Source organism: Vulpes lagopus, chromosome 8 (genome assembly GCF_018345385.1).
Source record: "Vulpes lagopus strain Blue_001 chromosome 8, ASM1834538v1, whole genome shotgun sequence".
NCBI lineage: Eukaryota > Metazoa > Chordata > Mammalia > Carnivora > Canidae > Vulpes > Vulpes lagopus.
The window spans coordinates 16,314,157-16,328,379 of NC_054831.1; the positions used below are offsets into that span (position 1 = coordinate 16,314,157).

General features: G+C 50.3%; 1 protein-coding gene across 4 annotated transcripts in view; it reads left to right on the plus strand.

The window, feature by feature from the left end:
- BMP1 (bone morphogenetic protein 1) overlaps positions 1-14,223 on the plus strand; it is a 43,588-nt gene that overhangs the window by 7,474 nt on the left and 21,891 nt on the right. For 3 of the 4 annotated variants that reach the window (XM_041766665.1, XM_041766667.1, XM_041766664.1), the window contains exons 2-8: positions 135-248; positions 2,364-2,528; positions 2,703-2,820; positions 3,145-3,323; positions 4,047-4,152; positions 5,697-5,821; positions 6,376-6,491. In XM_041766665.1, the coding sequence (XP_041622599.1) occupies positions 135-248; positions 2,364-2,528; positions 2,703-2,820; positions 3,145-3,323; positions 4,047-4,152; positions 5,697-5,821; positions 6,376-6,491 (923 nt within the window). Of the gene's footprint in view, positions 1-134; positions 249-2,363; positions 2,529-2,702; positions 2,821-3,107; positions 3,324-4,046; positions 4,153-5,696; positions 5,822-6,375; positions 6,492-14,223 lie in introns of those variants that run through there. The other variant, XM_041766666.1, reaches the window with a different exon arrangement.

Sequence of the window (14,223 nt, forward strand, 5' to 3'; positions counted from 1 at the left end):
AAGCCAGTCCACCGCTCCCTTCTTCCTCAGAAGGCATTTGAAGACTAACGTTGCCACGGGGGTGGCCCGTGGGGTTGAGGCTGTCAGTACTGGGTGGAAGGATTAACTCCCCCAGCCTCTTCTTTTCTCTCTAGCTGCCTTCCTTGGGGACATTGCCCTGGATGAGGAGGACCTGACAGCCTTCCAGGTGCAGCAGGCTGCGGATCTCAGGCAGCGTACAACCCACAGGTCTTCCATCAAAACTGCAGGTACACTGGGTACAGGCTGGCCTTCCTATGTCCCAGAAATGGGTTCCAGAATTGGAGAAACAAGGAATCTCCCTGTTTCCCAGCCAGGCTTTCTCAGGACAGAGGCTATGAGCTTGAACCCAGCATAATGGCTTATCTTCCCTGGGGATATCTTTATCCCTTCCCCAGAGAAGTAACAAGTATAGACAAACCCAGGAACTAAGAACTGAGATTCTTTTTGCTTACAGTTTATGAAGTACTCTCAAAAGCATTATCTAACTTAACTGTCCCCTGCCACCCTCAAAGTTAGATGTCAGGACAACTCCTGCATTGCAGATACAGAAATTAAGACTCACGGTGGTCACACTATTCATTCAAGATCACATAGCTGGTCAGTGGCAGAGCTTGGAAAGGAACCCAGGCCTTCTTACTCCAAATCTGAGGCTCTTTGCTCAACACCCCAATCCCTCCTGGCTTCTTCTCGTGCTCCCACTTTGCAAGCTTTTATGTATCTTTTGAAGCCCATCTCCAGAGCTTCTGTGGTGAAACCTTCCTTGGTCATCATCCAGGCATGGTTATACCTCCTTTTGTTCTCTCTCTCTCTCTGCTCTCTGTTTACCACATTACTATCTTACTCGGCGAAGCATATTTCAATGATTTTTTAAACTATGTCTATCCTTCCAATTAGACCCAAAGCTTTTTAAGGTCAGGGATGCGTCCTTCTTATCTCTAGGTGTGACCTAAGGAATGGGCAACCTACCTGGCACTTGTGAATGGGTGAGACAACAGGAGGAATCAGGGCATGGGCTGGTTCAGTTCTGTCCAGCCTTATCACTGCTCTGGAACATGGGGCTGCCTACAGGTAATGCCCCATTGCCAAGGATGGGGATTCTCACCTAGAGCCCATTCTGCACACATTCTGCTGGTGCCAGGCAATTGTCCTGTCTAGCATGAGGGAGGATCCTGGCATGCACAGCCATGGAGTAAAGGTCAAACTACCCCACAGAACAGTTGGCAGTGGAGGGTGACATGGTGGCCTGATAACTAGCAAGGCTTATTTGGCCTGAGGGGGGATGAGCAGACATGGTACAAGCAGAATGGAGGAGCTGGAGCACCTGGGCCTGCCACGAACCCACCAGGTGACTTTGGGCAAATCTTTGACCTTAGTTTCCTCATCTGTCAAATATACATAGTGGCACTTGCCCAGTGCATCCCAGAGAGCTACTAGTCCACATGAGAACATGTGTTTGGGAACACTTAAAGACATCAAGTTCTGTATGCTCCACAAGGAAGAAGCTTTATTAGGTGAGAAGGGAACATTTCCTAGTACCAACCCCCTATAGTTCCTCAGAAATGAGTATAGTATGGTTCTCTTTTTCATTTATGGTAAATTCTTGCTGTCCATGGTAGTTATGAATAGAGCTATAGAATAACCTTGTTCTATAAAGTCACTGCGACCACTGAATTAACAAATACTGAGCCATTCATCACTCCTAGGAGAAATACCATGCTCAGTTCCTGCTAGCGTCTTGTCATAACATTTTCATCAACTGATCAGCATGTAACCCTGTCTTATGTGTGTTTCCATTTAAAGACCCCTTATTTAATACATAGTTGATTCGTTTAACATTGAACTATGGCCAGCAGCACTATGACTCATGACCAAGCGAAGCTTATGTAACACACATGTATTTTCTCCATAAGGCACATCAAATCCTTCTAGCACTTAGGAACACCAGACAGCACTGCAGTGCTTCAGCTCTGTCAGGACGGTAGGGAGTCATGTTAAGCAGCAATATCACCAAGAAAAAGCCCCCAAATGCAAAAAAAAAAAAAAGTGGCACTAAATAGACTACGAAAAAGATGCTTGTTTACAGTATGACAGCTGAAACAAGAAGGCAAAGCATCACCTTGTTCCACCTCGGTTGGGTATGTGGATGACTCATACTTTTCCCTGCTCTGTGCATGTCAGCGAATAAGCATCAAAGAGTTGAGGGTATAGATTTGGGGGTTACAAATAAATGTTAGTGAGTGGGCGAATATGGAATCCTCCCCAAAATGAGGATCGATTATAATCTGTTTCCCCTTCCTCCCCTTCATTCACTTACTACTATTGTGGTCGTCTTCCAACACCAGGAAACTCTTCTGCCTTCAACTGCCAGAGCACTAGTGGGCAGCTGCAGAGGAGAAGCCGCGGGAGATGGAGAAGCAGGTCCCGGAGCCGGCGGGCAGCAACATCCAGACCAGAGCGGGTGTGGCCCGATGGGGTCATCCCCTTTGTCATTGGGGGAAACTTCACTGGTGAGTGTGATGCTGAAGCTGCCTCTGGGCCTGGCCGCGGGACAGCCGGGTTGTGCCTGGTGGTATGAGTGGTGCCTTCTGCCTATCTCTGCAAGGAGAGGCTGACACCCTAGCAATGGGTGGAGATGGGCGCCCTTGGACACTGTGACCACCTGGCCCCCTTTGTCCTGGCAGGCAGCCAGAGGGCGGTCTTCCGGCAAGCCATGAGGCACTGGGAGAAGCATACCTGTGTCACCTTCCTGGAGCGCACTGATGAGGACAGCTATATTGTCTTCACCTACAGACCCTGCGGGTGAGCAGGGGCCCCTGGGCGCAGCACCGTCGGCCATCACCCCAACCCATATCCTGCCCTGGGCACTGCTGCTGCCCCGACGTGGCCTGACACACTGCGCCGTCTGTCTCTCCTCCACCCCCTCCCCCATCCCCCATCCTGGGGCATCTCCCCAGGAACCACCCCCATTGTGGCCTTGACCCCTGCACACAGCCTGGGCATCCTGCGCTCAGATCCCTCCCCACGCGCCTCACTGCCCCGCCGCCCTGGCAGCCTCGCCCGGCCCCTGAGTGGATGCACTCCCCCAGCTCGGGACCGCCCCCCTGAGCTGGCCCCGCCCTCCAGGTGCTGCTCCTACGTGGGTCGCCGTGGCGGGGGCCCACAGGCCATCTCCATCGGCAAGAACTGTGACAAGTTTGGCATCGTTGTCCATGAGCTGGGCCACGTCATCGGCTTCTGGCACGAGCACACGCGGCCAGACCGGGACCGCCACGTGTCCATCGTGCGTGAAAACATCCAGCCAGGTAGCACCTTGACTTTGACACCTGCCCCAGCCGGCCCTCCGGGGCCTCGGGTGGGGGTGGGAGCTGCTGCTTGGAGCCCTCACTCTTGGTCAGTCCACTTAGTGGGCAGCCCTTTGCCCAAGGCCCAAGTTGGTCCCTGCCTTGGGGCAGCTTTACCCTGCCCAGAGCAGCTCTGAGACCACTGATCAGTTGTGGAGCTGCTTGGGGGGCTGGGAGAGGCCTGGTCCTGGACACAGAAACCATCTGGCCTGGGGTGGGGGAGGCAGGCGGGGAATTGGCACATCCCCCATGCCACCTCAGCCTTTCTGTTCACTTTCCCCGGTCTTCTGCCCTCTGCCTGGTCTCTCCTCTAAGGGTTTTTTCTTTCTTGTTTCTCCTGGCTGCCTCTCCCCTCCCTCCTCTGCTTCCTTCCTCCCTCCCCAGGCCTCCTCCATGCTTCCCTGCTTTCCTCTCCCTGTGGTTCTAGAAATGGGTGCTTCCTTTCCATACTCCCTGAGCCTTCCCTCCAGCCAGTCCTCGTTGACCCTACCCCTCTGCTGGACAGACTCTTCTAGAGACCCGCCCCTACCCCCCAGGCTTCCCTTGGCTGCTCCCTGGACCCTCAGGTAGGGGGGCACCTCTCAAGTACAGGGAGGACCCCACTCCCCACCCTGAAAAGGTGGCACTGCATCCCACACAGACCCACCCCTCCCACCCCCCACACCTTTTTCCTGGTCTTCGCAGGGCAGGAGTATAACTTCTTGAAGATGGAGCTGCAGGAGGTGGAGTCCCTGGGGGAGACCTATGATTTCGACAGTATCATGCACTATGCCCGGAACACATTCTCCAGGTGAGAGATAGGGCCTGGCCTCCTCAGGGGCAGCCCAGTCCTGCCCTCTGTGGGCCATTCTCTTTGGGCCTCTCACTTGGCACTGTGCTGCCCTGCTGGGGCATTCACCAAGGATAAGAGTGGGCTTCTGGGTGGCTGCAGCCCCTAAGCAGAGGACCTGTAGGAGCTACTGCCCTGTTATCCCCTTCCATGGTGGGTCCATGGCATGGCCTGGACTCACGAAGGTTAGTACCATGTACTCTGAGGGCACCTGGCCCAGGGGATTGAAATCCAGTTACTTTGCCGGGCATATATATATATATACATATACATATACATATACATATACATATACATATACATATATATATATGCCATGGCTGCAGAACCACATCAGCCCAAGGAAGCTAAGCTTTTTCCTCATCTGTGCACCAAGAGGCACAGTTTTCTAATTGGGGGCATCCTTTCTCATCGGTCTGCCTTTTTATAACTGGCTGATTCGTACAAAGGTTGGTTCCTTCCCTAGACTAGCCTCTCTCCGTTGCTCACAAGCCCACACACACTTCCTCCTTTTCCTGGGCCCACGTTCCCAGAAATCATAGCCAGAACCCTCAGAGGTAGCGGTCCAGCCTCCGCACCCACAGCTTTTCCTCAGCAGAGTGTAGGAACTGGCCCCTCCTTCCTTCTCCTCAGGCTCCCTTCCCAGGCTGGCCTTTCCCATGCCTACCTCTCTCCTCACTCTCTATCTGCTTCCTGCTGTGTCCCACAAACAGTAGCCCTCCTTGGTCTCCCTGCCTCCAGACTTGAGGGCACAGAGACCAAGGAAGGATGTTGAGGTCATCCTGCCCGCCCCCACCCCCACCCCACAGCCACAGACCTCCCCTGGAAGCTTCCCACCACATCCCACCCTACCCCCTGCCGAGTTCCACCCAGCTGGGTGTGAGTCAGGGGCCCTGGGGAGGTGAAGAGCCGCCTGCTTCCCCTCGGTGCTGCCCCTCCCAGATGGGAACACCCAGGACTTAGCAAGCAGGAACTGGGGATGGGGGGACAGGAGACACTGATAGACCGGGAGTTGTGGTGCTGTCCCCAGGATCTGGTCTGGCCACAGTAGAACTTGTCAAAAGCAGCCTGTGCCAGGAGGATGAAGCGTTGGCCCTGTTAGTCCTAGGAGAAGTTCCGTCACAGCTGAACCAGCATTAGGAGCCACAGAAGCAGGGGCTGGATGAGGCTGGACACAAAGTTCACTCAGGGTCCCAAGCTGTCCTGAGGCTGGGGACGGGACCCAGACTGAGCCGGAGCACCAGGTGGCCAGGGCATGTGGAACCTGTGTCTCTGACCTCCCAGAGTATTCTTGGGGCTCCCCCAGGCTCCAGCAGTGTGGCTGCCACGGAGCAGGGTGGCAGCTGGTCAGTGGGCAGCATAATGACAGGGTGAGCTATCTCCACCCGTCCCTGACCCTACTGAGGAATGTCTGGGCTCTGGCAGGGTCATGACCTTGGGTACACACAGGCACCCCACCCCTCCTTCCATCAGACTCTCACCCAGGATGGGCTTTTCCTCCTCAGGGGCATCTTCCTGGACACCATTGTTCCCAAGTACGAGGTCAACGGGGTGAAACCTCCCATTGGCCAAAGGACCCGGCTCAGCAAGGGGGACATTGCCCAGGCCCGCAAGCTCTACAAGTGCCCAGGTCTGGATGGGACAGGGAGGTGGGGAGGACAGAGCCCGAGGCAGACAGTGGCCAGGGCCTGGGGCTGAGGAAGTTAAAGCTGTAACTCTTAAAGAAGGCCAGAGGCTGCCTGGTGATGGAGGTGTGGGCACCCAGGCAGGGGCAGTGTTCTAGTTAAGGAACCAAACCAGGGCTGGGATCGGGAGGGGGTGAGATGCTGAGCCCCACACACCTTCCAGGGTCCTGGGAGAATAGGGAGCAGGGGCAGTAAAGAGGACCAGCAGAGCATTTCCCAGAGAGTGAGGTAGAGTGAGGCCATCAAAGGAGCTTGACCTTAACTCTGGACCATGTTGCCTTGACATCCTGCAGCACTAGGCCAGAGAGGTCAGATAGTGTGAGCTTCTCTGTGAGAGGCAAGGAGCAGACCTTAAATGGACAGGACCATCCCAGACTCCCCCTCTCCTCAGCTGTTCTTCTGTCCCCCAAAGAATGCCAGGGATCAGGGAGGGAAGCCAGAAGGTTGGGGGGATTGGGTGTCTGCAGCCAGCAGTTGAGTCATTTCCTTTTGTTGACAGCCTGCGGAGAGACCCTACAGGACAGCACAGGCAACTTCTCCTCCCCTGAGTACCCCAATGGCTACTCTGCCCACATGCACTGCGTCTGGCGCATCTCAGTCACGCCTGGGGAGAAGGTAACCATGCATGCCCGCCTCTGCCAGGACCCCAGAGCATGAGAGCATAGTCGACTATGTGGAGATGTAGGGAACATAGACCCACTCACCCCACAAGAAAGGAGCATTACCTTGAGGAGGGCTTTCCACCACGAGTTGTAAAGGAAGGCTGACCCACACAGAGTGCTTGCTACCCCAGGGCACTTTTCCAAGTGCTCCTCAGATTCATCCACAGGGTTTTCATGTCGAATCCTGACCTCTCACCCACCCCTGGACTTTCCATGTCCTTCCATGCCTCTTGATCATTTCCAAGAGTCAACTTTAACACTTTATTTCCCTTGACTGGTACATGGTACTTAATGTACTATAATGCAGTCTGGAGCCCAGCTAGATTTTATTCCTGATCACAGTGTTCATTCCAGCAGCTCACAAGACCATTTGGAATCCGATTCCACCATTCAGCAGGTAGCCATCCCTTTCTCTGTCCCGAGCTCTTGATAAGCATGTCTTCTGGGTCTTCAGAACCTGGTCTTTTCTTTTTTTTTTTTTTTTTTTTTAAGATTTTACTTATTTATTCATGAGATAGAGAGAGAGAGAGAGAGAGAGAGAGGCAGAGACACAGGCAGAGGGAGAAGCAGGCTCCATGCAGGGAGCCTGATGTGGGACTTGATCCCGGGACTTCAAGATCACGCCCTGGGCTGAAGGCAGCGCTAAGCCACTGAGCCATCTGGGCTGCATGGAACCTGGTCTTTGATCAAAACATTGAATATGACATGAATCAAAGCAGATCTAAGATCCCTTTCAGAGCTGACACGGTTCATCTGCAGACTTTGGGCAAAGTTATTCCTGGCTATGACACCACTTAATGTCACTACCATCCAGCCACAAGTCACTACCTTGTTGACTGGGAAGTGAGCTTCTCAGACCACGCCTTTGTCGTCTTTATATCCCTGGTACAGAAAGTAGCAGGGATAAAGGCTGAGTATGTAGACAGATTGCCTTACCAAATCAAACCTACTGTTCCACCAGTTGGTAAAACACCTTTTAAAAAGGAAATGATGTTTGTCTGATGTGCATTGTTTCAAGTGAACCCAAACTAGTTCCTGTTAATCAAGTATCTCTTTTCTAAATGGCGGCAGACCATCTGTTTAATTGGAGATTGACATTCAACTCCGTGGTTTGCAATTCCCAGAATTCCTTCCAAACCCTCTTTCCAACATGCGCCTGCGCGCGCGCACGCACACCCCTTTCGAAAATTGGCAAAGCTTTTGTTCTGAGTTCTCAAGATTACAGACACTGATCACATCTGTAAGTTATTTGAGTGTCCTCTGATGTCATTTTTGAGCCTAGAGGCAAAAGCCGGTTTAAAGAGGTGCTCGCTGACTCTCCTCCAATATGATGCAGTTTCCATTTCCTTTCCAACTGTGCCTATTTTATTTTTTGTGATTTGAATATCATTCTCATTTGTGCTAGACTTCTATTGAGGATTGAGTAATTCCATTACCTCTCTCAGTTAACATTCTTTTTCCCTCAAAAATGAACCCATCCCCTCCTTGTTCTTTTCTTTTCTTTTTTTTTTTTTTTAAATTCAGAATCAAACTTAAAAATTGCTGTCCTTTTTCCTGTCTTGTTCTGACTTGTCCTGGCCTCCTTCATCCTCTGCCGAAGGTCTCCACTACTGCAGCCTTTTGGAGATCTCACAGCAGATAACAACAACAACAAAAAAAAAACCCCCAACAACTAACAATTATTGAGCACAGGATCAGCCAGGCATGTGTTAAATTCTTTATGTGTTATGTGTTGTAATTAACACAAGGGCATTTTAGGCCAGTGCTAATGTTATCTTCATTTTGCATATGAGAGAACAAACTTGGAAAACTTAAGGAACTTGACCAAGAAAACAGATTATGACACAAAACTCCGTGATTGCAATACTGTGTATTCTAAAGCCCTGTCCCATAGCAACAATTGCTAAAGCGCCTGTCCACAGACGTGTGTGACCACTACTCACCCAGCACTGGAGGATGGAAAGTCCTGGCCCTGAGGAACATAGAGTAGGGTAGAGCATTGCTGTCCTTCCTGTTCAGAAGATTTGCTGGGTCAGCAGGGATATGGCAACTTGGTCAGGATCAGTTTCTTTCCCTGTGCTTCCAAGCTGGAGTGGGCTGGCCCTAATCTCTTGTAGACACATGGCCCAGTCCCAGGAGGCTCTCTGTGCCTTGGGCCTCTTCCTCCACCTCTCCCAGGAGACTCCCCATCTTTTTTCAGAGGCCTGCCTGGAGCTCCAGGGAGAAAAGGAAGCTACAGAGAAAGATTCCAGATCCATCAGTGTGTGGTTGCAGAAGTAGAAAAAGTAAAACTCACAGTCCTAGATGAAATTGTAGAGTTGTAAGTGAGTCGAAGATGGACCTCTGGGGGCAGAAGCCCTTTAAGGGCTCACAGACCTTGGGGAGCCAGGGAAGATGGCATCATGACATCACAGCAGCCATTCTTTGCTGTGTACCCATTATGTACCAGGCATAAGTCAAGTAGCAGGCATCTTGGGTGCATGACCTCATTATTCCTCATATCAGTTTTGTGGCACCAGTGCTATCATCTCTTCTGTATAGATGAGGATGTCGAGGCTCAGAGGGCCTGAGTAAATCTGCCCAAGTTTACACAGACAGTGGTGGTGGAACAAGCGTTCAGTTCCAGGACTGTCCGACTCCAAAGTCTACGCTCTTTCAACAGTCACCCTTGAGTAAACCTGCCTGCATTTGTGGGTGCAATTGGATGTCTCTTCTATGCTGAGAGGTTGTTTCTCCCTGCTCTCAACTTCGATTATGGCCAGGAGTTCAAGTGACACGTAAATTTTTTCTTAGACAGTTGTGTAAGGATATATCAGACAAGAAAGAGCCACTTTGGAAGGCTTCTTTTAGGGCTCTCACGTCTCTATACTGTGCGTCATTAGCAGCTGCCCCAGAAAGGACTTACAGTGTTTCCCAAGCAACGGAGCCAGCTCCTTATGAGCAGGAAAGTAATTTCAGGAGACCATGGTCTATTGTTGCAGAGGAGCCAAGAAGATAAGAGCTGAAAATGTCCTTTGGATCCAGCAGTGTCCACCCTCACTCCCATCCCTGCCTTCTGATAGCCTGCCTGTTCTTCAGGATCCAACCCACATCCCGCCTCCCCTGGAATGCCTTCCTCAACCCCCACCTCCCGTTCCACAGCTGGGCAGAAACAAGCCCTCCCTGCCCTACAGGGCCCGGCCCGGACCCTCCCTGGAGTCCCTGCTTCCCTGTGCTGAAGGGCGCGGGGCTCTCGGGGTGAAGGGAAAGCTGACCCTCATTCTTTGCACAGCTGTTGGGCAGAATTGAGCGGCAGGCCTAGGGAGGCCACATGGAGTGGTGGTTAAAGATGGAAGTGTAAGAGCCAGAGTGCCTGGGTCTGACTCAGGTCTGCTGTGCTGTTTACTGCGTGTACGATCTCCAGGAAGTTGCTTAACCACTCTGCCTCCCTCATGTGTAAAGTGGGCCTATGCTGGTAGTGACTCCTCATGGGGCTGATGATACGAGGATTAGATGAATTAATGGATGTGAAGTGACTAGAGCAGTGCCTAGCTCGTGGTGGGGGTTCAATCAACGCTAGCTATTATTATCATTCTGCAGTCTTTTTTCCTTAAGATTTTATTGATTTCTTTGAGAGAGAGAGAGAGCACCAGGAAGGGGGAAGGGCAGAGAGAGAGGGAGAAGCAGACTCCCCACTGATCGGGGAGCCCGATTGAGTAATCCCTGGTCCTCTTCCCTGGGTTTCCCATCCGTCTCCCTCTACTTCCAGATTCTTTTTTGTTGTTGTTGTTGTTGTTAAAGATTTTATTTATTTTTATTAACAAAAGATACAGAGAGGCAGAGACACAGGGAGAGAGAGAGAAGCAGGCTGCATGCAGGGAGCCTGATGTGGGACTCGATCTCAGGTCTCCAGGGTCACACCCTGGGCCAAAGTCAGGCACCAAACCACTGAGCCACCCAGGCATCCCTACTTCCAGATTCTGGCGTGAACTATTTCAAATTTCAAAATCTTAAGCAAACTCAACTCTGGTAGTGAAATTAACTTTTTCTGAGTGGCATACCCTTTAGTATATATACATGGCTTGTATGTATGTTGTATGTGTGACACATACGTGTGTCAGTGTTCCAAACTTTACGTATATTAACTTAATTTCCTAAGTCCTATGAGGTAGGCACTATTACCATTACCATCTTACGAATAAGGAAATGGAGGCACAGAGGTGTTAAATGATGAGCCTCAGGTGGTCTGGCAAAGGCAGACTGAAGCCAGGTTCTGGGTCCCCAGGAGTTGACGTATTGTCCCAATGGCTCCCTTGATGGCATCCAACAATTGTGAGGAGTACTTCCTATATGAAGAGTGCACTTGGAGCTTCTGCACGCTGTATCTCCTAATCCCCCAGCTCCTTAGGTTCGCCTCCAAGTCTTAGACAAAGATGCCAAGGCACAAAGAAGGCAAGCCACAGGCCCAGAGTCACCAGCCAGGAAGTGGTGGAGCCGACCAGGTTTTCTTTGGCAAAGGGCAGTGCCTCTGCCACCAGAGCACAGCTGTCTCCACATGACAGGAGCTGTTACAACTCTTAATTAGACATCTCTGATCTCAATATAGCCACGGCTGTGCCTCCCTGGAGGATGCCCCTAACCGCCAGCACAGGTCTCTTCCTCCTGAGTAAGATGGCCCCTGGCTCCTTCTGCCATGGAGGAAGTCTCTGGTGGGCCCTGTGGGGTCGCGCCGGCTGGGTGTGGTTTCTGCAGAGGGTGTGAGTTCATCCGCCCTGGACAGAGCCAGTTGTTTCCAAGGATGAAGGGAAAGTTGCTGCTGTTCTGAGCACAGCTGCTGAGCACATCGATTGGCAGACTCGGTGGGCCACATGGAATAGTGGTAAGGGAATAAATTGAGGAACCAGAGGGCTCTCACTGGGCCCTTTGCATTCCTTCTTCCATCCGGCAACTCCTTAAAAGATATTTTTGTTGTTTGCCAGATATAAAGATGACATATCCATGTTGTAAGGATTTTGAAAAATAGAGGAATTCATAAGGTAAAAAGGTGAATATTCTCCCCCTGGATCCTCCAAATCCCACTCTTCAGAGACAACTAGGCATTGGTAAACCTGCTACCTCCTTCTAGATCCTTCCAAGCATGTGTGTACTGGGTGTATGGATATGTATGGTCTTATGTAACTTGCCTTTCATTCAGCAGTGAATTGGTGGTTTTCTTTTGTTTGTTTTTTTTAAAGATTTTATTTATTTATTTGTTCAGTTTTATTTATTTGTTCATGAGAGAGAGAGAGGCAGAGACACAGGCAGAGGGAGAAGCAGGCTCCATGCAGGGAGCCCAATGTGGGACTCGATCCCTGGACTTCAAGATCATGCCCTAGGCGCTAAACCACTGAGCCACCCAGGGATACCCCTCCTCCCCAGCAGTGAATTGTGGTCATGATTCCTTGTCCACACGTCAAGTTTGACCTCAGACATTTTCATGGCTGCTTAGCTGTCATCCCCGTTTCTCTTCACTGCTTAGCCATCACCTGAAGGTCTCTATTGATGGATGTTTCACTTAAGTGTTTTCTAAGTTTTTAGTATTACCAAAAATGCTGCAATAAACATCTCAAAACTTAGAGCTTTATGCACTTGGGCGAGTATATCTGTAAAAAAGATTCCAAAAAGCAAAATTCTATTCAAGAAATTTTTATGAAGCAACTACTACGTGCCATGCACCAAAGATTCCATAATGAATTAAACAAAATTCCTGTCCTCACAGGGTTTACAATTTCGCAGGGCTGGGGGACAGACAAGCAAACAAAAAGTACATTCAGCAGGTCAGGTGGTAATAAGTGTCATGAAGGAATTAGCAGTAGGAGATAAAGGAGGGAGGTGGAGGTTACTGTTCCATGTGGGATAGTCTGGGAAGGCCTCATTCATATCAAGTGAGCTGGAGTAGAAATGGGCAGGAAGAGAGGGAGCACATGGGGCAGATATCTGGGAAGAACTTCTAGGCAGCAAGTGCAAAGATCCTGAGGCGGGAGCTGGAGTGGTCCATTTGAGGACTAGCAAGGCCCATGTGGCCAGAGCCAAGTAAGCAAGGAGGAAATTGAGGGGAGATGGAGTCAGAGAGATAGCAGGGAGTTAGACCACAGATGGCCTTAGAAGACACGGTGAAGACTTTGGATGTTACTCTGAGTAACATGCATTAAAGGATATGATCTGATTACATCATGAAAGGTCTGCTGTGGTGAGAAGCAAGATCAAGAGTGGAGACTACTGAACTAATCTTGAAAAAAGATGATGGCAGGGCCAGGACTGAGAATCAAGAAGAGGAACAGGTGGTTCGAGGAGAGACGGGGAAGGTGTAAAAGGAGTATCTTGGCATCACAGAGGGCCCAGTGGAGGTCACCAGTCTCACATTTCAAATGAGACCATCAACACGCTTGTATTTTCTCTGCCATGACCTTTGACCATCTGGGAAGAGGCATAGAATAGGTAGAAAGTTGAATTTAACCAGGGATGCAGTTTTCAGATGAAGAAGAGGAACAAGAGGGTTGAGGTCCTACGCTAGGAGGTGATGAAAAAGGTAGACCATGGATTTGCTTTGAAGTGAGGTGACTGCCCCCAGCCTTTACTACTTCTTCTGTGTCCTACTTTGGTCATTTTCTAGAAAGATGAAATGTTGGACACACTGTCTGTCTCCAGAGCAAGAGCCAGAACAAATTTTCAACTTCAGTTTTCCAAAAAATGTCAGGACTTTTATCTTCATAATAACAACTCTCAATGATGACTAATAATTAGCATCAAGAGTAATATAGTGCACTTTTCTAAACATGATCTTCCTCAGTACGTCTCAGAGTGCCACAATTCATAAACACATCCCCAAACACATTTCAGTTCATGTACAAGTCATAAGAAAAGAAGCAGGATGGGCTGTGAGTTCCAAGCTAGTCAAGGAGAGATGTGAGTACGTGGAGGTAAAAGGCAGGAAAACCTTGTTGGCTCAGGTTGATGGTCATGGTGAATTGGAAGAGTTGTTGGACTCAGTGTATAGAGTGGGTGATCAAGGAGAGGTTGGGGCAAGTGGTTGGAGAGTAGGGTCCTTGAACCTGAGATTATGTGTTGGAGGATGCACAGTTATTGATCATAACAAAGTGTAGGGCATGATGTGCCATGTGTGGCCGAGAAGAAGTGGAGAGAGGAAGTCATGGTGGAGAGGCCAGGAAACCAGAATAGTCGTCTAGGTGGATGTTGAAATCACCAAGAATTCTGAAGGGGTCAGTGTCAGGGAGTGACCTCCAGCCAGAGCTCTTCCCTGAACATTGACCATTGCAACATTGACACAGGCAATAGACTGTTCTTGCCTCTGCTCTGACAGCCTCCAACTCTGCAGCGTGCCGGAGGGGAGACATCTCCTTGTCTCCCTTTTCTCCAATGGGGAAGCCAGCTAGATCTAACAACAGGTGGGCCCTCTGGGCCATCGTTTGTCCTCTGTACATACTTCTCAGGTCACCACGAACCATTCCCTGGAGTCCCTACTTGTTGGACTCTAAATACACAAAAGGCTTTGGGATGCATTCTGGAAACTACCAAAGCAATTTCCCGCCTGGAAAGTGTGCTTCTCTACCTGTTAATATGCCCACCTGCTGGGGAGAGTATTTATCAAAGTGTCGAACATTCCTCCAGTATTACTTGACCATTTGTTGAGTTCGTGCTCAGAAGGC